The sequence below is a fragment of the Schistocerca serialis genome, chromosome 1, assembly GCF_023864345.2.
Source record: "Schistocerca serialis cubense isolate TAMUIC-IGC-003099 chromosome 1, iqSchSeri2.2, whole genome shotgun sequence".
Taxonomy (NCBI): Eukaryota; Metazoa; Arthropoda; class Insecta; order Orthoptera; family Acrididae; genus Schistocerca; species Schistocerca serialis.
This window is the reverse complement of record NC_064638.1, coordinates 718,657,514-718,684,040: the sequence shown is the minus strand read 5'-3', so window position 1 is coordinate 718,684,040 and position 26,527 is coordinate 718,657,514. Positions and strand designations below refer to the sequence as shown.

The 26,527-nt window shown below is 39.6% G+C and overlaps 2 protein-coding genes across 7 annotated transcripts in view; both read right to left on the bottom strand.

The window, feature by feature from the left end:
• LOC126481267 (USP6 N-terminal-like protein) overlaps nucleotides 1-1,201 on the bottom strand; it is a 284,510-nt gene extending 283,309 nt beyond the window's left edge. The window contains exons 1-2 of one of the 3 annotated variants that reach the window (XM_050104896.1): nucleotides 772-1,201; nucleotides 379-624 (exon numbers count right to left, since the gene is read on the bottom strand). In XM_050104896.1, coding sequence (XP_049960853.1) covers nucleotides 379-533 — 155 coding nt within the window. In that variant the 5' untranslated portion in view covers nucleotides 534-624; nucleotides 772-1,201. Of the gene's footprint in view, nucleotides 1-378 lie in introns of all 3 variants that reach the window. The other 2 variants (XM_050104903.1, XM_050104911.1) reach the window with 2 other exon arrangements.
• Nucleotides 1,202-13,500: 12,299 nt separating this feature from the next.
• LOC126481244 (tumor susceptibility gene 101 protein) overlaps nucleotides 13,501-26,527 on the bottom strand; it is a 159,848-nt gene continuing 146,821 nt past the window's right edge. For all 4 annotated transcript variants that reach the window (XM_050104860.1, XM_050104867.1, XM_050104876.1 and 1 more), the window contains one exon: nucleotides 13,501-13,884. In XM_050104860.1, the coding sequence (XP_049960817.1) occupies nucleotides 13,698-13,884 (187 nt within the window). In that variant the 3' untranslated portion in view covers nucleotides 13,501-13,697. The remainder of the gene's footprint in view (nucleotides 13,885-26,527) is intronic.

Here is a 26,527-nt window from a genome sequence, read left to right as displayed (position 1 = left end):
AGCACATATCCTGTGCAAGTTATTGTTCAGTAGACACATATTCAATTTGGTTTCCATTTCTATGTTAAAGTGGAGTAACAGTTAATTCTAAAATAAGTTTATAAACAGTCAAATTAAAAATAAACACCAAATTGTTTACACTAAATTTTGCCAAGCAGTTATTAAGTGTGTAGGTCGGCAATTAAATACAGTATTTGGCAACATTTAAAAAACTGCTTATTTTTACCAAATACACAGCAAACCTTCAAGAAAGAAAATGAATTTTTTGCCAACAGCATCCTACGCGAATATTTTTGTATATCACGAAACTATAATTTTGTGGAAAGCTATTAACTAAATAGAAGGTATAGTGAAAAATCAATATATTCATGTACTCACTGTATAAATCCATGTCGATCGGTAACATGATAAATTTCGAAGGCTGGATCCTCCCAGGGGTCAATCTGTGCTCCATTTTCTCGGCCCTTTTTGTAACGGCTCACAATACTGGCCCTCTCTTCCGCCGCTCTTTGCAGCAGCTCCTCTTCACTCATCCCGCATAAATGGAGATATCCGCGCCACACACCATCCCGGTATTCAACATCTGTACGCTATCACCCTATGTTCATTTCAGTTCCTGAAATTCTGAATATACCACAAATCTTACGTACCCGAAAGTAGATAAGTAGGTCACTGGTGGTCTTCAAATAATTTCACTATTGTTACATGATTAAAGCGATGTACACTATCTCAGGCAGAGAAACAGAAACTGTATTCCGCCGATGCACGTACCCTTCGTAAACTCCAATTGACAGGTGCCGCCTACCAAAATTTGTTACTACACAGAAAGGTTGATCAGTTTAGTGACATGAACTAATATACCGGGCGAACTTCTCATCGTGATGAAAGATGCGAGCCATATGATTCTATGAAATAAATTCAAGCCATAAGCAATAAGTTTCCAATGTTTATTTGACAAACTGTCAGATGGGAACCTAGTTACCAACTTCCGAAGTCAAGCAATCAACGACACGAAACAGAAGTACGGCAGCATTGACGACAGCACTTCAATATTTTTATGACAATAACAAACATTACTAAAAAAATACACTTCACGTTTCGTTACAAATCAACTACCGTATCACGTACAGAATCCTGGCAACACATCTTTCGCCCACATGCTAAAACAGTCCATCGATAGATCGCAGCACTTTCTCGCTTGCTTCTATGGTCATCTCTGGTTCGCGGGTCCTCGGCTGTTGATGAATTGTAAACGTATTATATGATTTGAAAAATTAATTTAAATCTAAAATTCTTCCTTTTACGTTGAGCAGTAATAGCAAATCTACCATTCTTATGCTGTTCCTTTAGTGCAATCGGTGGAATCATCAATATCCCAATTAAATAGTGAATTACGTTGTACTTTAATTGTATTTGGAATCATTAACATCGAGGTGCATCTACTCTGCGTAAAAAAAAGCCCAATTCATTTTAGTTGATTGAGACGCATGCCAAATTCTATATCTATTATCATTAGTTCATATCTTAACAATGAGATGGTACTACTTACTGTTTCGCCGAGTTCACAATTTTCGCAAAACTTAGAACGATATATCGCTGATATTTTTAAATTACAACTTAATGTACTCTTTCTAAATTCCAAGTGAATCACCAAAAACTCTGTTTATTATATTTCATTATGGTCTACACGATGATAATCGTGATTGTTACCACAGTTTAACATGACCTGTTGTTACCACGGCCGCTCGTATCATAAATACGGCCGTGTTGTTACTCACTGCGCCGAGATAACTTCGTCACCCATCATCTTAGGACACGAATCAAATGATGGGATCTGCCTAGTACAAACCACGCCGTAGTATGCGAGAAAGCCACGTCTTGTGTTTTGTGAGGATTGTAATTTAAAAGTAGACTACATTTTTGAAGAGCATACATCACATTAACAATGGTATAGTTTTATTCTTCCCTGTTCATAAGTATGCTATAAGCATTAATAACGTTAAAAGCTGGGTATCCTGTCAAATCGGTATGTGTTCACAACTAGAAAAATTATGTACTTAATGTTAAGAAGTGTTATTCTTTTCTGTTTGCAGCTCGACGTTGAGTCAATGTCCAGATATGTATCACCTGTCAACCCAGCAGTTTTCCCACACCTTACTGTGGTGCTGTTGGGGATTGGTATATTTTTTACAGCGTGGCTATTCGTGTATGAAGTGACGAGTACCAAATTTACACGCGACATATTTAAAGAATTGCTTGTCGCGTTAGTGGCAGCAATATTTTCCGGTTCAGGAGTGTTGTTTCTACTTCTCTGGGTCGGGATATACGTATGAAGGTAAAAATACCAAAATCAAATGCCATCATGTTCAACTGTGTAGCGTTACTTATTTGTGAATTACTTGGTTAAACATGTCGAGGAAGTGAAGGGAGGAAATTGCTTTCGATGTTTAGTTGCTGCTTGCAGTGGCATAGCCTTTGTTATTTCTAAATCGCGAATGTTGAGCGGAAACAAAATGAAATTTATGTAAATATGGAATCCAACCTTGTGGTACAAACTTACTGGACTAAAGCAGCTGTGCTGTAATTGAATATCTTACAAGATACAGTTCTAGCTATTTCCGTATTATAAAATTGCCAGTTGTGGCAAATTAAAAAGTATTATGAACAACAAAATTGTGTTGCATTGTTATTTTTTCCCAATAGTGTTCAGCCCAAATCATCATTGCAAAATGTTATCCTTAACTTTCTTTGGAAGTGCTAGTGGCTTGACACCACATTGCAGTGGAAGTGAGTGGACTAACTTCTTAGTTGCAAACTGTGACTGTCAATGGAACACCAAGAAATAGTTCCTGGCATAGTTCCTATCAATTCAGGCAGGCTAGGAAAAAATCTAACATTCATAGTCTCGGATGTTATTGAATTTAGCATATGTTAAAATGAAGAACTAAGTAAGGAACATAAATTTGTTTTCTCCAAAAAAATTTCTGCTTAGAGTTAAAACCCTTCAAAGATGACACTGCTTACCGTTTTGAAGATGCGAATTTTGGAAATTTTTTTAAAAATGCTGTATTCCCAGAACAATTCTAGATATTATGTTGGGGGTGTTTTTATTTGAAAGATAATTGCTTTATGATTACAAAGAAATCCTCCATTTGGACTTATCTGTCACAATTCTTTTACTTTAGCATTCTGAACTTTTTTTATAATTTATGAAATTTTTTTTTTTTTCAAAAATGCCAATACATAATTTGTTTCTGTTGGTAGTACCATATAAGTTAGTTCTACATTCCCTGAAAAGGGGAGCCACTTCCAGTTTGAACAGGTTTTATAAACAACTGAAATTTTTGCCGTACATAAAACCTGTTTTATTATCACATAATAGGCTCATAAAAATCAAAACCTGTCCTTATTTAACTTAATTTTAGTTTTGAAAGATGAGTAAGAGACTCAATTTTTTTTCCCCTCCAAGCATTTTAAATGGTTCCAAAATTTATGTGAAACATCCAAAAAGTTAAACATTTCAATTTATATGACTTCTGTGCACTCTGTTTTTTACTGAAATTAGCTAGTCAATGAACTAAAAATGTGTTCCACTGCTTCATTATCTTCCTTTGATATAGATATGCATTCCTGGTGAACCAATAGGAACTGGAGCACTTACAATTTTAAAAACATTGTGAACAGGAAATGAGCACTAATGGCATTGTTGATATCCAGCAGCTGGCCCATGTGGTTGCATAAAGTTCACTACAATTACGTTTAACTCATAATAAGAGGTGTCTATAATTCTGCAATCCACCAGTCACAGTCATACACACAAGCCACAAACACCTCCTTCTTAGGTTGTTAATCTGAGGTGTTGGCAGAATGAATGAAATTTCTTCTTGCGCCTGCTCTCTAAAGTGCATGCAATATGAGTTTGCCCATCACTTTGTGTCCTAAAGTGTCTCTTCTGAATTCCTTTCTCAAGAGTAGTTTGTTTGGACCATTTTTCTTTTTTCTGCTCATGGAATTCTTAGATTTTCTCTTTGGACAAAAGAACGAGGGCTGTGGATGTATAAGATTTCACAACTTTCGTAAAATACTCAACATTCTGAATCATAGCTGTAGTTTGTTTTGTAGCATGGTGCTTCAGCAAGCCTCCTACACCATCACAAGCCCCCTTCCTGTGACTAGTAGCACTGTATACCCAGTCAGTTGGCACAAGAGACTTTCTCAATTCAAACAGCTAGTAACTATTTTTAAAATGACTAGGAGGACCATCAGAAATAATGATATTCTCTGCCCCTGTTTGCAGTTGAAGAATTTAGCGCATTGCTAGCAAAGCAGGTGATGAGTCATGTCCGGTGTCATGACTGCAACATTTGTGGTCTCGTTTTTTAAATGTGTCACTCCTGTAAAAATTGAAACCTGGTCGTTACTCCAACTTCTTCTGGGAGAATTTCAGACCAGTTTTCAGCAAAATCACAGTGAAACACGAAACGTAGTTCTTCGGCCTGTACACACCCTTTCACTTCTGCAATGTTGTTGTTGCAATTTCTTCAGGCTCTGCTTTCACTGACCATTTACCAAGTTCATCAATGAAAGTGTCAAAGGCAATAGTTTCCTTAATTAGTTTATTTTCCTCCGATGACGCATGTGTAATTTCTGGAGAGTTATCTGTTATGCCTTCCAGGCCAAGTGTCTGTAAAGACAGTCCTCCCTTTCCAGGACAGTCACCAGTCTTGAAACAAACAAGTCTCTCACTTAACATCACAGATTATTTATGATTTCACATGCTCAACCAAGGTGTCATATGTCAAGTGCTCCAGTAGATTCAAAATTCATACACTGCCCACTTACATCATAATGAATAAAATTTTGATCTTTCAATACGTGAAGTACTATAGTTGCCCTTATAAATTGCGATAGTTTCTTTAATACTTAGTCATGTACCTCTTCACTTTCACAACTTTTTGACCTTCAATTGTTACAGTTATAGTGTCTTTCTTGTTGGCACTATGGCGAGAACAGTCCCATTTATCTTCCAGATAAAATGACTGCACTTCTTGAACTTGAGCTGCATCTACGGGATGACCACAATAGAGACTCCTTTTATGGAACTCACATTTCTTGATTTGTCTACCATTTACTTTGATACTGATGGAACGCGGTTCAAAGTCGTTTTCTTTGAAAATTTCTTTGGAATAATAGTTAAAACTTGCACCTTTTCACTGTAGGATGCACAATATCCAACAGCTGAATTGACATTTGTGAATAATTCCTAGCGGGAGGTGCAAGAGTGCTTTGGTTCATTTTCTTCTGAAGATGGAATTTCTACTTTGAAGAGTGTGGTCATTTTTGCTGTGGTGAATTCATCCATAGCTTTAGTAATTTATCTGCACTTTCTTGATGCGTTAGAGCTTATTACTCAACTTCACTGACCACTGTTTCTTAACAAGACTGACACCTACCTCTGTAGTTGACTGATTCAGGGTATTTAATTCTTCCTCTGTTGATGCAAAATCTGCACCATGGGAGGCTTCACCTTGTTCAGACACTATCGTTGTTGTTATTCTGTCAAAACATTTAGAACACACAAGTCGCCACTGGAAACGTGTTCACTTTGAAACGGTCTTCAAATGAGAACTCTTCTTCCCAACCTAAACAAAGGCTGTTTTTTTGTTTGTCTTCTATATCACTCTTTTATAGATATGCAAATAGTCTGCACACTTCACTCTACTGTGACCACAGTCAGAAGACATTTCAAACAGTCCTTTCCACAAAACACCCTGCAACTGTGTCAGCGGGCAAATTCCTCACAAAGACACAGAACTTGCTGAATGTTCTCAGATTTGTTAGAAGCCTCTTCAGTAAACAAATTAGCACTGAGCAGCTACAATACAGAAACCTGCAATGAATAACCACGACAAAGAAACTGACGAGAAACTACAACAAAGTGCAAGAAATATCTGCAACAGAAGAAAGTAATAAGGAATAACTTCAACAAAGACAATATAAATTAATATTGTAACAAAGAAATTAGTAAGAACAACTTCAGTGAAAACATACATTACCCTTGAAAGTTAAAAAGTGATTTTTTAAAAATAAAACCTGTCCAATTTAAAAGTGGAAGCTCCTCTTTACAGATAATATAGTACTACATGGTACTAATCAACAGAAGAAACTCGTAACTTTTTCTGGATTGGAATTTTGAAAAAAAAAAATCTTCGAATTTAAAAAAAAAAAATTCGAAAGAACTTTGACAGATGTCAAAACGAAGGATACCATTGTAACCATAAATCAATTGTGTTTCAAATTAAAAAAAAAAACCTCTAATCAAATATCTAGAACGGTTAGATATACGGCATTTAAAAAAAAATTCCGAAATTCTCATCTTCAAAATGGTGTTCAGTGTCATCTTTGGAGGCCTGTATGTCGGGACAGGATTTTTTTTTAAATTTTTTTTTTTTTTTTTTTTTTTTTTTTTTTTTTTTTTTTTATATACTTACTCCTGAATTTTAACACATGCTAAATTCAATAACATCTGAGACTATAAAGGTAAACCCCTGCCTGAAATGATATGGATTATGCCTGCTGCTATCTTTTATAGTTCCAAGCAGTATATCTTATTCAAGAGCCTCATGAAAAAATCTTGTTTTCTCTTAATTGTAGGAAACATAGCTGCATAGTGTGACATTGGTTGGGGTGTGCCGCGCGCGCGCGCGCCCACACACACACACACACACACACACACACACACACACACACACACACACACACACACACAAAATTATTAGTGATTATAAGTACCTTTTTGCTCCTGACATACAGTCAGCTTGTAGGATTATTTCACATTCCAAAATGAACATACATTGCAAAAAGCTACTAGCAGTATAATTAGTATTAATTGCAGCAACACATCATGCATTTTTAGGTGCAGCCATCTCTATTAAAGAGAATGTCCAATAGAGAAGTACTATGCTGTTTGTTTATGAGAAGGCACACAACATTCTTAACACTTGTGGCAATTCCTTTATAGTTGAGGTACAGATTCTGAAAAACAAATGAATTGAAAATAAAATTGTAAGTTTGGAAGCATTTTATCACTGCAGCCATATCACTTCTCATTGATAATTTACTCAATACGTATGTAGAACACTTATTTTATACATGTTCTTCTTTGTTTTATATTGATCATCTGTAAGCTTTTGGGAGATAAGGGCAAGAATTTTTCTAATGGGGATTGTAAAGTTGGAAATGAACAAAGTTCAAAAACTAGTAAGGGATGCCATTTAATGGAATAAGACTTCTGATATTATGAAGGGTGAACACAAAAAACTGACAGAATACAGGGATGGATTCCTGACTGGACACGTCCTATGAACAGCTGCTTGGAAATGGATGGTGTGCGTGCAACAACAAAAAATCATTCCAGAACACAGTACAGAGCTGCATCGCATCCATGTCACAACAGATGTTCAAAGTGGCCTCCATGGGATACAGTGCACGTGTTCACAGGCTGCATCATGGATTGCTGCACTCTGGCTTACACCATGTTGGCGGGACACTTGTTTGGAGTTTGTACTAGGGTTCATCTCATATCATATAGAACCTGGTCCTCCAAATCTGGTGTACGCCTCCCTGCATGTTCGTCTGTCTGAAAGGACCCATGGTCACGTAAATTACCAAAAAGTGCTTGAAATGTAGTGTGATGTGGTGGTGTCTGTGAGGGTACTTGTTTTGATATAGCCATGTTGCCTATCAACAGTTTCCATCAGCTTGGCCGTACACAAACACCATATTGGTAGGTTTCCAACATAAATACCGAGCCATTCTGCTGTTTACAGTGTACTGTGTCACACACACAGCCTGCAACATGCAAGGAATACGTGGTACTTGGCAGAGGAACTTTCATTGGTCAGCACCATCTACCATGGTTTGGACACATGTTAATAGGACCTTTTTTCTTCCCTTTCCAGTCGGGAATCTATCCTTGTAGATTGTCTGTTTTATTAATGTTCATCCTATATATGTTTGCTCTGTCTCTTGAATGAGGTAGTTGATTTTTATATTGAAATTAATATCTCAGATTGCATCTAAACATTTTTACGGGCTGTTAGTATTACTGCTTGTTTCTGTATGGCTTATCAGCCAGGGACAAATTTAGTGGAAATCAGTTTTAGCAGTAGCACAGCTTGGTATAACAACTGCAAAAAAGTAAAAAGCAGTTTAAGATGAAACCCAACTACTGCATTTGCACTGCAGTCAAGAGTACTAAACTTATAGGCTGTTTTGGAATGGCTAGTATATTTTCTTAACTGTTCCATAAGTAATTTTTTACATGACATTAAAGATATATAGGTAATACCAATATTTGTTACATGCCAGTTTTACAACTTTGTAATTAACAACATTAAAGAGATCAATTCGACTAAATAGCTTCTTGTGTGTAAGTCATGCTTTGAGTGTAGTTCATGCATTAAATCACTGGGTGTTTTGTGAACTGTCCAATTTAAATGGTGGTGCCTCATAGAAAAAGATAAAATGGTACTAACAGCAGTATAAATTAAAAATAGTCTAGTTGGAAAAAAGTGTGTACTCATTCTCCTGGAAACATTGTAAGGGTTTGCAGTTATCTTCAGGTCCAGTCAGGCTTGGTTTTTTGTGGAAGCAGTCTAGGTCAAAAAATTATCTGCATAGTTAGAAGTAAATTATTTTTAAGTCTTAACTTCATTCTTTTCATCACTTTTTATAAGTTAGTTGGCATTTGACAGTGAATATGCTTGACTGCTACCTCCACAAATAAAACAATTGGAGGCTGGCAGTGTTGACTTAGAGAAGACAGTTCTGCAGCATATACCATTGTCTGCCAATTCTCATATAGGAAACTTTACTTGATGCAAAGAATTCTCCAATTTCTGGTCCTAATTAAAATTAGGAATATGGTTTTGACATTCTTCGCTCTGCAGCCAATACTTGCTCTTGCTAAATTCTTTACAGTGTTATGGACATCTATAACATAAAAGAATTAAGACATTTTGTCACAGGTAGACTTCATACGTGAGTTAGATATTGACAAAATGGCAAAAAAGTAATTTTGTGAAGTTTATATTTGCATAGATGGAATACAAATCAGAACTTCGATAAAATCGATTGCCAACCAAGATATTGTAAGAAGTTATACTGCTCCAAAAAAATTAACAGAACTTTGCTTCTACTTACAATTAAGAACATTTTAACATTCACACACACTATATAGGTCTATAACACATGTCAATTTGATATTTATGTGGTTTTTGTGGGAGATGAGACTTTAAAGTCACTTTTTATTGATGCAGTGGTGGCTGTCTGCAGACTTGTGAAAATAGCGCAACTTTGGACTTTCAGCCATCAGATGCCAACTAATTTAAACCAGATTATAGTGATACCATTTTTCTGTGAGTTGTTATAGCATAAGCATGAAAACTGGAAACATTTCACATTAGATTCAGTACTTTGATTACTTTTCCAATTGTCTGATTCTAAAATTTGCTCAATATATTATCACTGACTGCAGGTGAACTCTTATATGAAATCTGAACAATACTTTTGTCAGAGCACCTACCGCTGCAGTATTCCTGTATAGAACTGCAATAAGAAGGTACCAAGTCTGCATGCACAGGTTAAGGTGATTACAACAGCTTATTTTTGAGTCACTTAAGAGGCCATGGAGGATTTTAGACATGGTATTCAAATGCAGGACATAAGACAACCAGAATGGCCTGACTTGGTGGGGGGAGGGAGAGCAAAAGCTGTTTAAAACTGCAGGAACTGTTGAACAGTGGTAAACTTTTGATCACATCATTCCTCATTTTGATTTATTCCAAACTGTATATCATTGTTTGAAGACAGTAACAGTTTGTAAAAAAATTTCCACATCACTAAACATATCAGGTGGTAATGTTTCTGCATTTATTTCAAATAAAAAGCATAGCCTACAGTCCCACATTACATAGTGAAGGCACTGAGCAAGCACTGGAATGTAGTAGTGCAGCTTATGCACTTTAATACATCCTACAAGCATGTACACAAAAGTCTAGGTCCTGCAAACTATGCATATGACGTGTAAATAGATAAGATTCTGTGAGCTGGGTGGTGTCCCAACTCTTGATGTGCTTATCACCACTTGCTCTTCATAGTAGATTTCATGTTTAATCTTCCTTCCTCTGGAGGCCATCTATTGTAATAAACACACATTAAGAAGAAAAGAAACACAATGAAGAAATTATCCAAATAGGACAGGAATCTGCACATGTGATGTACATGTACAAACAAATGAATACAATTTTAGAAAAATTGGATGACTTATTAAACAGAAAGATCTTCATGTTGGGGTTCACCTCTGGCCCTTATGCAAGCTGTTTCCAGCTTGGCATGGATAGAGTTGTTGGATGTCCTCCTCAGACACATCATGCAAAATTCTGTCCAGTTGATATGTTAGGCCGCCAAAATCCTGGACTAGTGGGGAGGCCCTGCTTGTTGTCATCGTCATCGTCTTGCAAGCTCCTTCATCTCCAAATAACTACTGCAACATCTCTCTTTCTGAATCTGCTTACTGTATTCATCTCTTTGTCTCCCTCTAAAATTTTTACCTCCCACACTTTCGTCTGGTACTAAATTGGTGATCCCTTGAAATCTCAGAATGTGTCCTGTCAACAGATCCCTTCTTTTGATCAAGTTGCGCCACAAATTTCCTGTCTCCCCAATTCTGTTCAGTACCTCCTTATTAGTTATGTGATCTACCCACCTAAACTTCAGCATCTTTCTGTAGCACCACATTTTGAAAGCTTCTATTCTCTTTTTATCTAAACTGTGTATCATCTATGTTTCATTTCCATACATGGCTACACTCCAGACAAATACCTTCAGAAAATACTTCCTAACACTTAAATCTATATTCTGTCTTAACAAATTTCTCTTCCTCAGAAATGCTTTTCTTCCCATTGTCAGTCTACGTTTTATATCCTCCTTACTTCAGTGATCAGCAGTTACATTGCTGCCTAAATTGCAAAAATCATACACTATTTTAAGTGTCTCGTTTCCTAATGATTCCCTTAGTATCGCCCGATTTGACTACGTTCCATTACCACTGTTTTGCTTTTGTTGATGTTAGTAATCTATATTCCTTTCACGATACTGTCCATTCAGTTCAACTGCTCTTCCAAGTCCTGTGCTGCCTCTAACAGAACTATAATATGATAGGCAGACCTCAGAGTTTTTATTTCTTCTTCCTGAACTTTAATTCTTACTCCAAATTTTTCTTTGGTTTCCTTTACTGCTTGTTCAGTGTACGTATTGAATAACATTGTCAATAGGCTACTACCCTGTCTCACTCCCTTTTCAACCCCTTCTTCCCTTTCATGCATGTCAACTCTTGTAACTGCTGTCTGGTTTCCGTACAAGTTGTAAATAGTTTCCCTGCTACTTCAGAATTTCAAAGAGAGTATTCCCGTTAACATTGTCAAAAGCTTTCTCTAAGTCTACAAATGCTATAAATGTATCCTACATTTCTGTGGAATCCAAATTGATCTTTACAGAGATTACTCCTGCCAGTTTTTCCATTCTTCTATAAAGAATTTGTATTAATATTTTGCAACCATGACTTGTTAAACTGATAGTTTGGTAATATTCACACCTGTTGGCAACTGCTTTGTATGGAATGGAATTACTACATTCTTCCTGATGTCTGAGGGTATTTTGCCTGCCTAGCACATCCTCCACACTAGATGGAAGAATTTTGTCATGGCTGGCTCGCCCAAGGCCATCAATAGTTCTTACGGAATATTGTCAACCCCTGGGCCTTGTCAAATTCTTCTCGCAGTATCATGTCTCCCATCTCGTCTTCACCTGTGTCCACTTTCCTATCTATAATACCCATAATGCTCCAAATGTCTTCAGTTGGGGAGATATGTGGAGACCTTGCTGCCTGATGTAGTTTGGCAAGCATGAAGACAAGCAATAGAATCTCTTGCCGTGTGCAGGTGGACATTATCTTGCTGAAGATGGTTTGCCACGTAGGTAATAAAATGGAGCATAGAATATTGTTGACTTACTGCTGTGCTGTAAGGGTGCTGAGGATGGGAACCAAAGGGGTCCTACTTTGAAAAGAAATGGCACTCCAGACAATCACTCCCAGTTGTTTAGGTGTATGGTGGGCAACTATTGGGTTGGTATCCCACTGCTGTTTGGGGCATGACCAGACACTGTTCATTGGTCTTCGGGGCTCAATTCGAAGCTCAGTGCTGAAGGCAATTTACTCCAGTCAGTGGGATTCCTGGCCGAATATACGTCTGGAGTAGCTTCAGACACCGTTAGTATGCCAACCTGACTATTACCTGCCATATGCCCCAACAACCATGAGCGATGATCCAGATTGCCATGTCTTTCCACAGCAAGACCACTTTGGTTTTCATCTGTGTCACCCTTACAGCACAGCGATAAATCAGTGATATTGTATGCCCCATTTTGTGGCCCTCCATGACAAGCCATCCTGGGCTTACATTTCAGCAAGATACTGATCACTTACACATGGTGGGAGTTCTTACTGCTTGCCTTCATGCGTGCCAAACCTTACCTCAACCAGCAAGGTCCGCAGGTCTCTCCCGAATTGAGAACATTTGGAGCGTTATGGGCAGGTACCTCCCACCAGTTCCGGATTTTTTGTCTGTGTGTATTTCAAAGGAGACTTTAACAGCTCTTATACAAAGTCTGTTCCAAAATGAAGTGCATGTTTGCAACAAACAATGTTTTTCTTACACTGGCAACTATGTATTTGGAACAAAAACAGTAAAAGAGATTACTGTTAATTCCCAAGCCCCAATGAAGCTAGACTTAAGCACAATGCTTAGGTGTATTTATCTCGGAGTCTAGATGGGCATTTGGGCACCCCAGTTCCTTACAAAGTGGAGTTTGGTGTCTTGTCAATGGCACCAACATGCTCAATTCCAGCTTTTGTTGTACATGAGTTTTGTCAGACAAATTTTTACTATACACTGTTTTAGAGTGTGCAACCGAAACATTTATATAAAGGAGCAGGGGAATACTAGTTTGACTTTATCAACTAGTGCTTCAGTTCATGAGATGTGTTATAATTGAAGCTTTAGCATGTTTGACATTCACGATAATGTTTAAGAAATATAAAATTTTGGTCTTATTTTATTAGTAAATGGGGTAGTTCTGTTTGAAGCGTGAATCGAGGTGGTGTAGCAGTTAAAATTTAATTCCAAAAGTTGTGTGTACTGTATAAAGATAACTTATTTTACAAACTACTGTACAAATTGTTTACAAAATTCAGTTCCTTTAATTTGTATATAGAAATTTAATTACTTAAAACAATTTAAAAAAATTTTTTTTTTTTTACAGATTCCATTTCAACAACATTCCATTGCGTGGGGAAAACTGGATCCATCGGGCTAGAAAGTAATTGAGTTAAAAGTACGAAAATGGCTTATGTTATGGATATTTATAAATAAAATACCATTCCAGTATAATATCATGTATTTTTCCAGTTACAAAGGCATTACAACATGTATAAATATATCACCTGTAACAAGTATATGACAATATACACATTACTGCATGATGATACAGTGGCTGTCTGAAACACTTGACATCTGAGCAGTTACTTTACCATCATAAAGAAAAATTCTTTACACTCCTTAATGGCACCAACTGAGTTACCCGGCAAGTCCTGCCCTTTGACGACACTTGTGCATTAATGCTCTTAACATAAACTGTTTACGTGAGAGGCTGCGTACTTGTTTCAGGAAGACATCCAAATCTATCACACCACGCCGCAGTGCTTCGCCCATATAATAAATAGCATCTTCGTTGGCCGCCTCTTCAGCAAATGCATTAAGTAATCTGAAACAAATGAAAGTTTGACTTAATATACACCTAATGATTAATTAGGGATTTTGTGCTTCTAATTAACTTCTCGTAAAAACAGAGGAAGTTAAATCCCATGTTACAAGAAATCAGTACTGAGACGTAGAGAAGATTTCAATCTTTGATGTTGCAAGGGAAACGTTCTCTTAATAATTTCTGAAATGTTGATATTCAGAGCATACTACGATTATTAAATGCTAAGTTTGTCACCTCCTTAATACTAATGTGTAGATTTTTCTGACCCTTTAACATGCTACTATCACCTTAAAACATGTAATGGTACTACATTTCGAGAGTGAGTGAGTTTCATCATATTCTACATACTACACTTTTGTCACCAGAACCATAGAGCTATTGCACAAGCAAATTTTACTCGGTGTACTTCTACATAACTTGTTACATCCATCAGAAATATATTAAGGTATTTCATTCAAGTGTTGCATTCCTTCATTTAGAAGCTCGTGAATATCTCCCCATACCTACTGTCACTTTCATTGAAAACTACATCAGATTTGCTCATCAAGAGTGTTATGTGGTCCTTGAAAGACTACTCCCCTTAATAAATGTCTGCCGCCCCCCTTTTTTTTTCAACAGTCACATTCTTTCACTCCCATTAATAATTAATGCTCTGTTTCAAAACTGACCACAAAAAGCACACCATAAGTTACTTGGGTCTGTGTATTCACTTTCTCACTAAAATGGTTTCTCTAACACCTCTGGCAGATTTATAATCAAATTTTAGTTCCTCCAATATTTTTCATTACCTTAAACACCTAAAATGCATGAGAAATGAAACACTAACCTTTAATAACTGCATTTTTTTAGCAAAACAACTGTTTCTCAACAGAAATATAAAAATTTTCCATTTCTCACAGCATTCTATAACAACAGTGATAATACCCTCAAAGTTGTTGATTTCTATACTTGATATCCTACAGAGCTTATCCAGATTCATCTTTGGCAGTAGTGTGTCTCCAGGGTGTTCAACTCTATTATTATTATTATTATTATTATTATATAGTTGCTATGTTCTCATTTTTGTCTTTTACCAGTAATTGTTTTTGTGTTCTGATTTTTACTTTGAAGAATATTGCATTATAACTCCCATTTCTTTGTCTCTATTCTAACAAGGGAACCTCCCCATCGCACCCCCCTCAGATTTAGTTATAAGTTGGCACATTGGATAGGCCTTGAAAAACTGAACACAGATCCATCGAGGAAACAGGAAGAAGTTGTGTGGGACTATGAAAAAAATAAGCAAAATATACAAACTGAGTAGTCCATGCGCAACAAAGGCAACATCAAGGACAAGTGTGAGCTCAGGAGCGCCGTGGTCCCGTGGTTAGCGTGAGCAGCTGCGGAGTGAAAGGTCCATGGTTCAAGTCTTCCCTTGAGTGAAAAGTTAAATTTTTTATTTTCAGACAATTATCAAAGTTCAGGCACTCACACATAATCAGCTTCGCTCTCCAAAATTCCAGGACATGTTCAGATTTGCTTGGACATATGCAGGATTTGACGGTTTACACAAGGAAAAATTTGAAAACGTTTAAAACATATATTTTGACAGAGTACAGGGAAAACTGTGCGACTGTGAAACATTCATTTGTTGCAGTTTATGTGACACATTCTTATGTTTTCATGACTTTTTTGGGAGTGATTATCACATCCACAAGAAAACCTAAATCGGGCAAGGTAAAACCCATTCGCCAAGTGTACAAGTTAGGTGGGTCGACAACATATTCCTGTCATGTGACGCACATGCTGTTACCAGTGTCGTATAGAATATATCAGACGTGTTTTCCTGTGGATGAATCGGTTGACCTATGACCTTGCGATCAAATGTTTTCGATTCTCATTGCAGAGGCATGTCCTTTCGTCTACTAATCGCACGGTTTTGCGGTGCGGTCGCAAAACACAGACACTAAACTTGTTGTAGTGAACAGAAACGTCAATGAATGAACAGACAGATCATAACTTTGCGAAAATAAAATTTTCACTCCAGGGAAGACGAGAACCAAGAACCTCTCGTTCCGGAGCTGCTTACGCTGAACACTGGACCACGGCGCTCCTGCCCTCACAGTATCCTTGATGTTGCATATCTTGCGGATGGACTACTCAGTTTGTATGTTTTGCTTATTTTTTTCATAGTTCCACACAACTTCTTCCTGTTTTCTCGATTCATCTGTGTTCAGTTTTTCAAGGCCTATCCACTGTGCCAACTTATAACTAAATCTGAGGGGGGTGCGATGGGGAGGTTCCCTTGTAAGTTACTGTTACTTTCAAAATTGTTTCTCATATCCAGTATCTATAATTGCATTGAGTTTTGCTTCCTGCTACCAGCAGTTTATCTTAAGTCTGGAACAATGTAGTGTTCCATGAGATTGGAGATAGCAGCAGGTCATTCCCATTTTCAAGAAGAGTCACTAGCAGGTGCACACAATTTCAGAACTACAAAACATATTATAACCTGCTTGAAAAACCAATATCGTCTTTGGGTTTCAACCTGCATTCTTTGAACAACAAAGATGTGAAACTTGTCACACCCCATTCAACTAAAATATCAAAAGGATAGTAAATGAAGGTGCCAAGGTTGACACAGTATTCCTGGGTTTACAAGAATTTGATATTGTTTATTACTGTGACACAGTTAAAATATGAGTTTATGAAATATTGGACTGGATTTGTGTTAGATGTACACTCCTGGAAATTGAAAAAAGAACACATTGACACCGGTGTGTCAGACCCACCATACTTGCTCCGGACACTGCGAGAGGGCTGTACAAGCAATGATCACACGCACGGCACAGCGGACACACCAGGAACCGCGGTGTTGGCCGTCGAATGGCGCTAGCTGCGCAGCATTTGTGCACCGCCGCCGTCAGTGTCAGCCAGTTTGCCGTGGCATATGGAGCTCCATCACAGTCTTTAACACTGGTAGCATGCCGCGACAGCGTGGACGTGAACCGTATGTGCAGTTGACGGACTTTGAGCGAGGGCGTATAGTGGGCATGTGGGAGGCCGGGTGGACGTACCGCCGAATTGCTCAACACGTGGGGCGTGAGGTCTCCACAGTACATCGATGTTGTCGCCAGTGGTCGGCGGAAGGTGCACGTGCCCGTCGACCTGGGACCGGACCGCAGCGACGCACGGATGCACGCCAAGACCGTAGGATCCTACGCAGTGCCGTAGGGGACCGCACCGCCACTTCCCAGCAAATTAGGGACACTGTTGCTCCTGGGGTATCGGCGAGGACCATTCGCAACCGTCTCCATGAAGCTGGGCTACGGTCCCGCACACCGCTAGGCCGTCTTCCGCTCACGCCCCAACATCGTGCAGCCCGCCTCCAGTGGTGTCGCGACAGGCGTGAATGGAGCGACGAATGGAGACGTGTCGTCTTCAGCGATGAGAGTCGCTTCTGCCTTGGTGCCAATGATGGTCGTATGCGTGTTTGGCGCCGTGCAGGTGAGCGCCACAATCAGGACTGCATACGACCAAGGCACACAGGGCCAACACCCGGCATCATGGTGTGGGGAGCGATCTCCTACACTGGCCGTACACCACTGGTGATCGTCGAGGGGACACTGAATAGTGCACGGTACATCCAAACCGTCATCGAACCCATCGTTCTACCATTCCTAGACCGGCAAGGGAACTTGCTGTTCCAACAGGACAATGCACGTCCGCATGTATCCCGTGCCACCCAACGTGCTCTAGAAGGTGTAAGTCAACTACCCTGGCCAGCAAGATCTCCGGATCTGTCCCCCATTGAGCATGTTTGGGACTGGATGAAGCGTCGTCTCACGCGGTCTGCACGTCCAGCACGAACGCTGGTCCAACTGAGGCGCCAGGTGGAAATGGCATGGCAAGCCGTTCCACAGGACTACATCCAGCATCTCTACGATCGTCTCCATGGGAGAATAGCAGCCTACATTGCTGCGAAAGGTGGATATACACTGTACTAGTGCCGACATTGTGCATGCTCTGTTGCCTGTGTCTATGTGCCTGTGGTTCTGTCAGTGTGATCATGTGATGTATCTGACCCCAGGAATGTGTCAATAAAGTTTCCCCTTCCTGGGACAATGAATTCACGGTGTTCTTATTTCAATTTCCAGGAGTGTAGTTTGGACTTGCTTGTGACATCTTCTGCAAACTTTATAATCCAACCATTAAAAGCCATCCTGTAGTTTCATTTTGCATGTCTTTGATTTCTTTAATTCTTCAGATTTTGCACACTACACTCAAGTTCTCTTGAGATTGTCAATTTATTCATACAGTAGTTTTTCTCTTGTGGTTTAACACACTGACTGCCACACACACAGACGGATGTTTCACCCAGGACACTACTGTCTTGAGTGTGATACTTTGCTTTGCTGTGCTGTGGCCTCATGGTAGTGAATGTGTTAGTAATTACTGGTATGTTTCAACATCATCATCTTGAGTTTTTACCAATGCCTGTAACCAGGAATTGTCAACAAACATAAGTGTTCATTGTTTTATGATTTAGTTTAGCATTTATAATAGGTTCTTCACCTCTTCATAATTTTGCAAAATGTACTTTATGGGAGGACATTTAGCTCCTAACTGTGCTCTAACTCTATTGAAACGTAGATTACTCAGAAGGTTCACAATAAGCAAATACTGCTGATTAGTGGAAGCCAAAGGCAAAACTGTTCTACTCTTAGAATTTGCGCTAGATCAACATTTTTCTTACATAACACAACTTTTAAAGTGATAGTGCCACGCATATTGGAAGAACTGTTGAGGTAGCTGTGAGATTGCAGCCACAGTGAGGAAAGAAGAATGGAACTTGTGAAATCAAGTGGTGAGTTGGGGCTTACGAAAGTCTCAATAGCACAAATTCTATCTTAACACATTGAATGCTGCATGTATAGTGATGGATGTGTAAGTTTCTGCTGTGGCTGCCAACAGCCTTGTGGCAGTCAACATGTACTACATCTGAAGCTACCACTCCTGAGACTTAGAGATGGATATTATTTCTAGATCCTGAAACTTTTCTTGGAATGAAAGTGGTTAGCTTATAACACACACCTGGAGTTTGCTGTTCCTTCCTTTGAATTAGTTCACTTGCCTGATTGTAGAATCACAGTGCAAGTCTTTCCAGAGAGGAACAAAATTTATATTATTCATTATGCAGCTCTGTGTGAGGCAACAGAGCCTCTGGGGATATTTTCTTGTGCTTGTAGTCATCTGTGACATGTATTGACTGGGAATCACTTAATGTATGAAAGGAGAATGGCTGGAACCTGATAAGAAACCATATTGGAATGCAGTATCATCAATGTATTTCTTCAGGCTACTACTTACAGATGGCCACTTCAGTTTGTCCTTGACTCAAGGAATAACAATATGTACTACATTCATCATTATGGCCATCACGCGAGTATTTTACTGCTGGCACCACTTCTCACTGACCGTATTCCACTTCCTTCAATTGTGCTACTGTACTTATAGACCAGCCATCCATCACTTCCCAGACCTCCTAAGGTTGTCCACACTTTCTTCTTTGCAATGAGGTCCACTGCCCCCATTCCTTTGGCCTTCAGCTATTGTCCATCCTTTCTAGAACCATTTTAGATGTTTCAACTATATGGTGCCTATTACTGATCCACGTGGAAATGAATGGAGAGTTTAGGGCTTCTAACCGTAACTTCAAATATAGACAAAGGGGTCTTATTTCATTTCATGAGTAATGTATGGTTCATCCAATCACAAATAAAGACACACTGTCTGAAAACAGAGGAACAGCTATGAGTACGAGCAGACAAATGTATGATTATCTCTTTGTAGTGATATCCACAGCCAGAACAACACAAACCCCCAACCTAAACTATTTCAACAACAGAATGAGCTGAGAGTATTACGCACCTACAAAACATGGCTATCAACACAAAAACTGCCAATACTGTAGAATGAGGAAGTTTCATCCGGTGAAGTTATTTTATGTCTCTTTGTGGAGCACAATGTAAATGCAAAGTCGGGAGTTGGAGCTACTTCCTTGATTTTTTAGACTACTCTTGTGCATCCTCTAAGAACTTGCAGTCGCCTGTCCAGTTCGAAACACTTTATGCTCACAAGTTTTCCCTCAATGTGCAGTAGATATTTGTCACTGGCAACCCCTACTACTGATCTGCACCTACCCAGGTAACATCAAAGCTACACACCTTACACTCTTATAAATACCATTTACACGTTTTAATCCATAGCGGTGCATGTCACTTTACCTGATAACTCGGGTATCGAGTGAAATTTGTGACTGGATGAGGACTTTTTGGTAGGAAGGGCACAGTATGTTATCTCGGATGGAGAGTCATCGACAGATGTAGAAGTAACTTCGGATGTGCCCCAGGGAAGTGTGTTGGACCCTTGCTGTTCATGTTGTATATTAATTATCTTGCAGACAATTAACAGTAAAATGAGCTGTCTGCAGACGATGCAGTCATCTATAATGAAGCACTATCTGAGAGAAGCTGCATAAATATTCAGTCATATCTTGATAAGATTTCAGCATGGTGCAGAAATTGGCAACTAAATGTTCAGAAATGCAAAACTGTTCATGTCACAAAATTAAAAAAAGAAAAAACAGATAGTATCGTATGACTGTAATATCAATGAGTCACTGTTGAAATTGGCCAACTCGTACAAATGATTAGTAAGGATATGAAATGGAATGATCACATAGGTTCAGTCATGGGTAAAGCAGTGGGGGGAAATGCAATCAGTCTACAAGAGAGATTACTTACAAATCACTCGTGCAACCCATCCTAGAATATTGTTCAAATGTGTGGGACCTGTACCAGACACAGGGTGTATACGACCCGGGAAATCCGGAAAAAACCCGGGAATTTCTCAGAATTCCGGGAATTTTTCATTGTTTTAGCTTTCAGTTAAATTTTTGTAATTTTGACTGCAGAATTGATTCTCTAGCAAAGAATGTTATTGTATCCTGCTACTGGAGAATGATACTGCAGCGATAAAATACAAAAGAGAGGGAAAAAAATAAAACTTTAGTGGCAAAGGAAATGTGCAATTTACAACAACAAGACACTGTGCACGCACAAGTGTCTGCAAATATCAAAAATATGTCAAAGGCCGTAGGGCGCAAACTGTAATTCTTCGTAACAATAAACTGCTTGCTATGAGCATGACATCGCAACTGTTCACGTTAGGTTAGTTTGACCAATCGCCAGCGGTCTGTTGCGCATGCGCATTTGACTCTCGTACAAGCAGTACCTACTTCCGCTACTAAAAGTTTGGCTGTTAGCTGTATCGGCAGTAGGAGCAAGCAGTCAGATGCAAACGAGAAGAATTTTTCTCCCGCGCCATAGCTGCCAGATTCACGCTTGCACAGAGTTGTCTGAGTTGTAGTGGGTAGGGGGGTTAACCTCCACGTGACCCGTGTTTACGTTAAGTGATTTCGCTGCTTCTCTTCGTGTACAGCTCCCACGTCAAATGAAAACAAAACAGATTTCTGTGGCCGGGAGCTATCAAGTGAATTAAAATACATTCACATAATTACGGAGGGCAAAAATATATTATTAATTTCAGTTTTCTGATTTTATTTTATTTCCAAGTTAGTAGCACTCAAGCATTAATCGCCTTGCAGAACAGTGAAGTTATTTTTGCAAGTTTGCTAAAGAAATTTGGCTTTATTAATCCTTCCGCTGAGGCAATCATTTTATTTGAAACAGTGTTTCATTCTACAGTATTGCCTAGCTCAAACTGTTCGCTGAATTTCAAGTGCAATTTCAAGTGCACGTTATCATCTTCTGCCATATACGGCATTATGCCATAATAAAGAACCAAAAATGAGATCGCACTCTGTGATCCTGGGACCTACTTCATTGTGAATCTGGAAAAAGCCAATTTGCACTTCAAGCCGAGTTATGCATTTTAGTAAGGTTTACGAAATTCCGATGCTCTTTGGAGTATTCTCTGATGCCCTGTGTCTTTTATGGTGTAATCTAAGCTCTCCTAGTGCTTTATACATACGAACATGTGGGCTTCCTACACCACTACAGTTGCACACACACAATAATGCCTGTTTTATGGCGCTCTCTGGCAACTGGTAAATCGAACCTATTTCTAACAGTCTCAGGATAGTATTGCGAATGGTGGTTAGAAAAGCATTACTTTCAAAGTAAATTTCTTTTTACGCAAGATGAATTATATTACGTGTGAGAAAGTGGGATGGATATCTAAACCACAGAGCGTTCGAAACTGAACAGTTTGAGGACCAGCCACTTACAAGAATTTCGAGCCGAGACATTTATGTCAAAATTTTAAATTTACTGGCACATTTGTATGATGTATCTTAAAGTAAAAAAAAAAAAAAAAAAAATTATAATAATAATCAATATTACATGTGAAAGCTTAGCTTCTGTTGTAGCGTGTTAATCTTAGAGACCAAAATTATATGTGAAAGCTTAGCTTTTCTTGTAGATATACAGTACTTTGTACATTAATGTAAACAGTTAACTTTTCCTCTTGCGTGTTCGCGCTATGTAACCAGGGATCATGCTATTGGCTGACTATAACACGTGTCTTATGAACTGAATAGCTGCCGTCATCGGCTGGCGAGATCTCGTGGCTTGAGATATGACTCGCTTACAAAAGGACATCGCAACCTCGGTTTCTACGCTCCGGAAACTAACGCGCTTTGTTTGGTGCAATTCAAATTTATACTTTTGTAATACGAAAATCTGCAGCGTATATGTTGCTGCAAATCAAAGGTCTTTCCAAAACTTCTCTCCTTTTTTTTATTAAAAGTCTCTCCAAAACTTCTGTGTCCTGTCTTTTATTTTTTTTCCGGGAAGTTCTATGCGATTGTATAAAACGTTAACCATTCAAAAGATTGATAAGTTTTACAGTTCCGAGGGAAAATCTGCGGAAAACCTACTGTCACTTAGCACAGAAAAAGTGTATTTTCGCCCGGGAAATAGCATATTTTTTAAACGGGACGTATACGCCCTGCAGACAGGACTTAACAGGGAACACTGAACATATACAGAGAAGGGCAGCACAAACAATCACAGGTTTGTTTAATGAGAATGTCACAGAGATACTGAAGGAACTGAAATGGCAGATCTTGAAGCAGACGTAAATTATCCCGAGAAAGTCTATTAACACAGTTTCAAGGAGCAGCTTTAAATGATTAGGGATATACTACAACCCCTTCCGTATCAGTCACACAAGGATCATGAGGATAAGATTTAGAATAATTACTGCACACACAGAGGCATTAAAACAAGCATTCTTCCTGTGCTCCATACATGAATGGAACAGGAAGAAACCCTAATAACTGATACAATGGGATGTACGCTCCGCCATACACCTCACACTGGTTTGCAGATGTAGATAATTGGCAGACTTTGAACTGCATCAACTCGATGCCCAACCAGTATACAGCCATTGCTACTGCCAGTGCTGACAGTTCTATCTACTTAATTTTGGACTTAACAATACTGTATATGCGTAATAAGTAAAATCATGTGTAACATTTGCAATCACTGTGCTAGTTCCAAATTTGGGTGTAGGAGTACTGCATATTCTAATTCAAAATATCAATGAAAGGCCTTACCTAAACATTTGCTTGAAAGTTATCACTTTATTTACTGATTATTCCTGTCCAATATTATTGTTGATGACACTGACTGTCCTTACGTTACCTTCAAAATTATATAGTGTTGGGTGTTGTTTACTACGAACTGCTTCCCAGGTGTGTGTCTATTGCAGCTAACTTTTTTTGCCAACAACTGCAACATTATACAGTCACGATCTAAGGAAAAAAACTACCAAGTGCTACTACAGCACGATAATGCCTACCTGTAGGTGCTGATATGACCAAAGCAGCTATCGAGGAGATCATCCCTTGCTGTACTTATTCTCCTGATCTTGCACTCTCAAATGTTTACCTTATTTACTCCTTGTTGAACAACCACGAAGAAAATTTATTTATAGACGAAAGTGTGCTTCAAACTTGGCTTGACATCTTTACCTCCAAACCAATAGATTTCTACAAGTGTGGAAACGGAGAACTATCTGAACATTGTCAGACTGTTACGGAAAAGGTGAGATTATACTGTTAATGATTAATTGCTCTTTCATGATTATCTTATTTAAACAAACTAACAAAAAATGTTATAAAATATGTGCTGTAGTAATACAAATTAATTACATTTATGGTGACAACCCTGCGACAAAGGTCTCTTTTAATAAAATAAAAGTATCTGTAACACAAGCCTGTGTAAAACTTCATGAATTAATAAGATACTATGCACTTCCGACCTCAACAGTCTAGGTAGGTTGGTTGGTTGATTTGTGGGGATTGAAGGGATCTGACTACAAAGGCCATCGGTCCTTTTTTCCACGATCATGAAATGCCCACAAGCAACAAAGATGACAGAAAACAAAAAAGACAAAGACCAGAAAAGAGGAATTAAAAATACACAGTGTGTTACGGAAACAAAAAAAGGAAAAGCCAACCACCAAGAGACACACTAAAAAGCCCAATATAAAACGGTAGGCCAAAGGCCAGACTCGACACAAAAGAAAGAGACAAACCCTCAGATCGAGGGATAAAAGCCCCCTGCACAAATAAAACTCAAAATTAAGCCTGCCATGGCAGCATCATCCGATAAAAGTGCAAGGAGCGTATCAGGCAGCGCAAATGTCTGCCTGAGCGCAGTTAAAAGCGGACAGTCCAACAAAATGTGAACCACTGTCAATGTTGAACCACAGTGACAGAGGCGGGTCCTCGCGGCGCAATAAATAACTGTGTCATCCAGGTGTGGCCAATGCACAGCCGCCAGAGTACAACACAGTCCTTGCGAGAGGCCCACAAGCAGGAGTGCCACACACCAGTAGTCTCCTTGACGATCTGAAGTTTGTTGGGTGAAGGCAGGGCGTGCCACTCATTGCCCCAGGTACCAAGGACCTTCTGCCGCAAAACTGAACGGAATCACACTCCGAAAGGCCAATCTCCACAGCCGGTGCACTGACAGCCTCTTTGGCCAGCGTGTCAACACATTCATTACCCGGGATGCCAACATGACCCGGGGTCCACATAAAAACCATGGAGTGGCTGCAACGGGCAAGAGTATGGATGGACTCCTGGGTAGCCATCACCAAACAACAGCAAGGAGACACTGGTCGATAGCTCGTAAACCACTCAGGGAGACACTACAGATAACGAAGGTCTCACCTGAGCAGGAGTGGATATACTCTAGGGCGCGAGAGATGGCGACCAGCTTGGCAGTGAAAACACTGCAGCCAGCCGGCAATGAGCATTGTTCAGAATGAGTCCCAAGAGTAAGAGCATAACCAACTTGACCAGCAACCATCTAACTGCCAGTATAGGCCATGTCACAGCGGCGAAACGCAAGGAGGACCGACAGAAAGCGGCGGCGTAGGGCCTCAGGAGGGACTGAGTCCTTCAAGCCCTGTGCCAAATCCAGCCAAAGGCATGGGCAGACACACACCATGGGGGTATACGTATATCAGCCATGAAAAGAGGTGGGAGAGGGTAAAACTCAAGCCCAGAGAGAAGAGCCCGAACGCGAACCGCAATCGTACACCCTGACCGGGAATGCCGTTCTGGAAGATGGACGACCAAGTTGGGGAACAGGAGACGGTAATTTGGATGCCCAGGCAAGCAACAAACATGTGCAGCATAAGTGGCCAGTAGTCGTTGGCACTGGATCCGCAATGGAGGGACACCAGCCTCCACAAGTAGGCTGTTTACAGGGCTTGTGCGGAAAGCTCCAGTTGCGAGTCGGATCCTGCAGTGATGTATGGGGTCAATTAACAGCAATGCAGAAGGCAATGCCGAATCATAAGCCATGCTCCCATAATCGAGACGGGACTGAATCAATGCCTGATACAGTTGTAGAAGGGTAGACAGATTGGCCTTCCGGCTGGTGTGACTAAAGCAATGAAGAGCATTAAGATGCCGCCAGCACATTTGCTTAAGCTGCCGAATATGAGGGAGGCAAGTCAATTAGGCATCAAAAAGCAAGTCCAAAAACTGATGCGTCTCCACTACGGCAAGAGGTTCAACGTCAAGATAAAGCCATGGCTCAGAGTGAACACTGTGATGCCGGCAGAAATGCATGACGCAGGTCTTGGTAGCCGAGAACTGGAAGCTATGTGTGATGGCCCAAGACTGCACCCTGCGGATAGTGCCCTGTAGTCGCTGTTCAGCAACCACAATGCCAGTGGAGCCATAGTACAGTTAAAAGTCATCAGCATACAAAGAAGCCGATACGGACGTTCCCACGGCTGCAGCTAGCCAATTGATAGCAACTAAAAAGACGCAGACACTCAAGACAGAGCCTTGTGGGACCCCATTCTCCTGGATTCGGGAGGAACCAACTTACATGCGGAAGGAACAAAGCGACAGAAAATTTTATAAAAAGCAGGAGCGGGCCACTAAGACCCCACCCATGAAACGTTGTGAGGATGTATGTTGCCATGTCATATCTTACACCTTCCGCATGTAAAAAAAGATGGCAACCAGATGCTGACGGCGGGCAAATGTCGTGTGGATGGCAGACTCCAGGCAGACCAGATTATCGGCGGCAGAACGGCCTTTACAGAACTG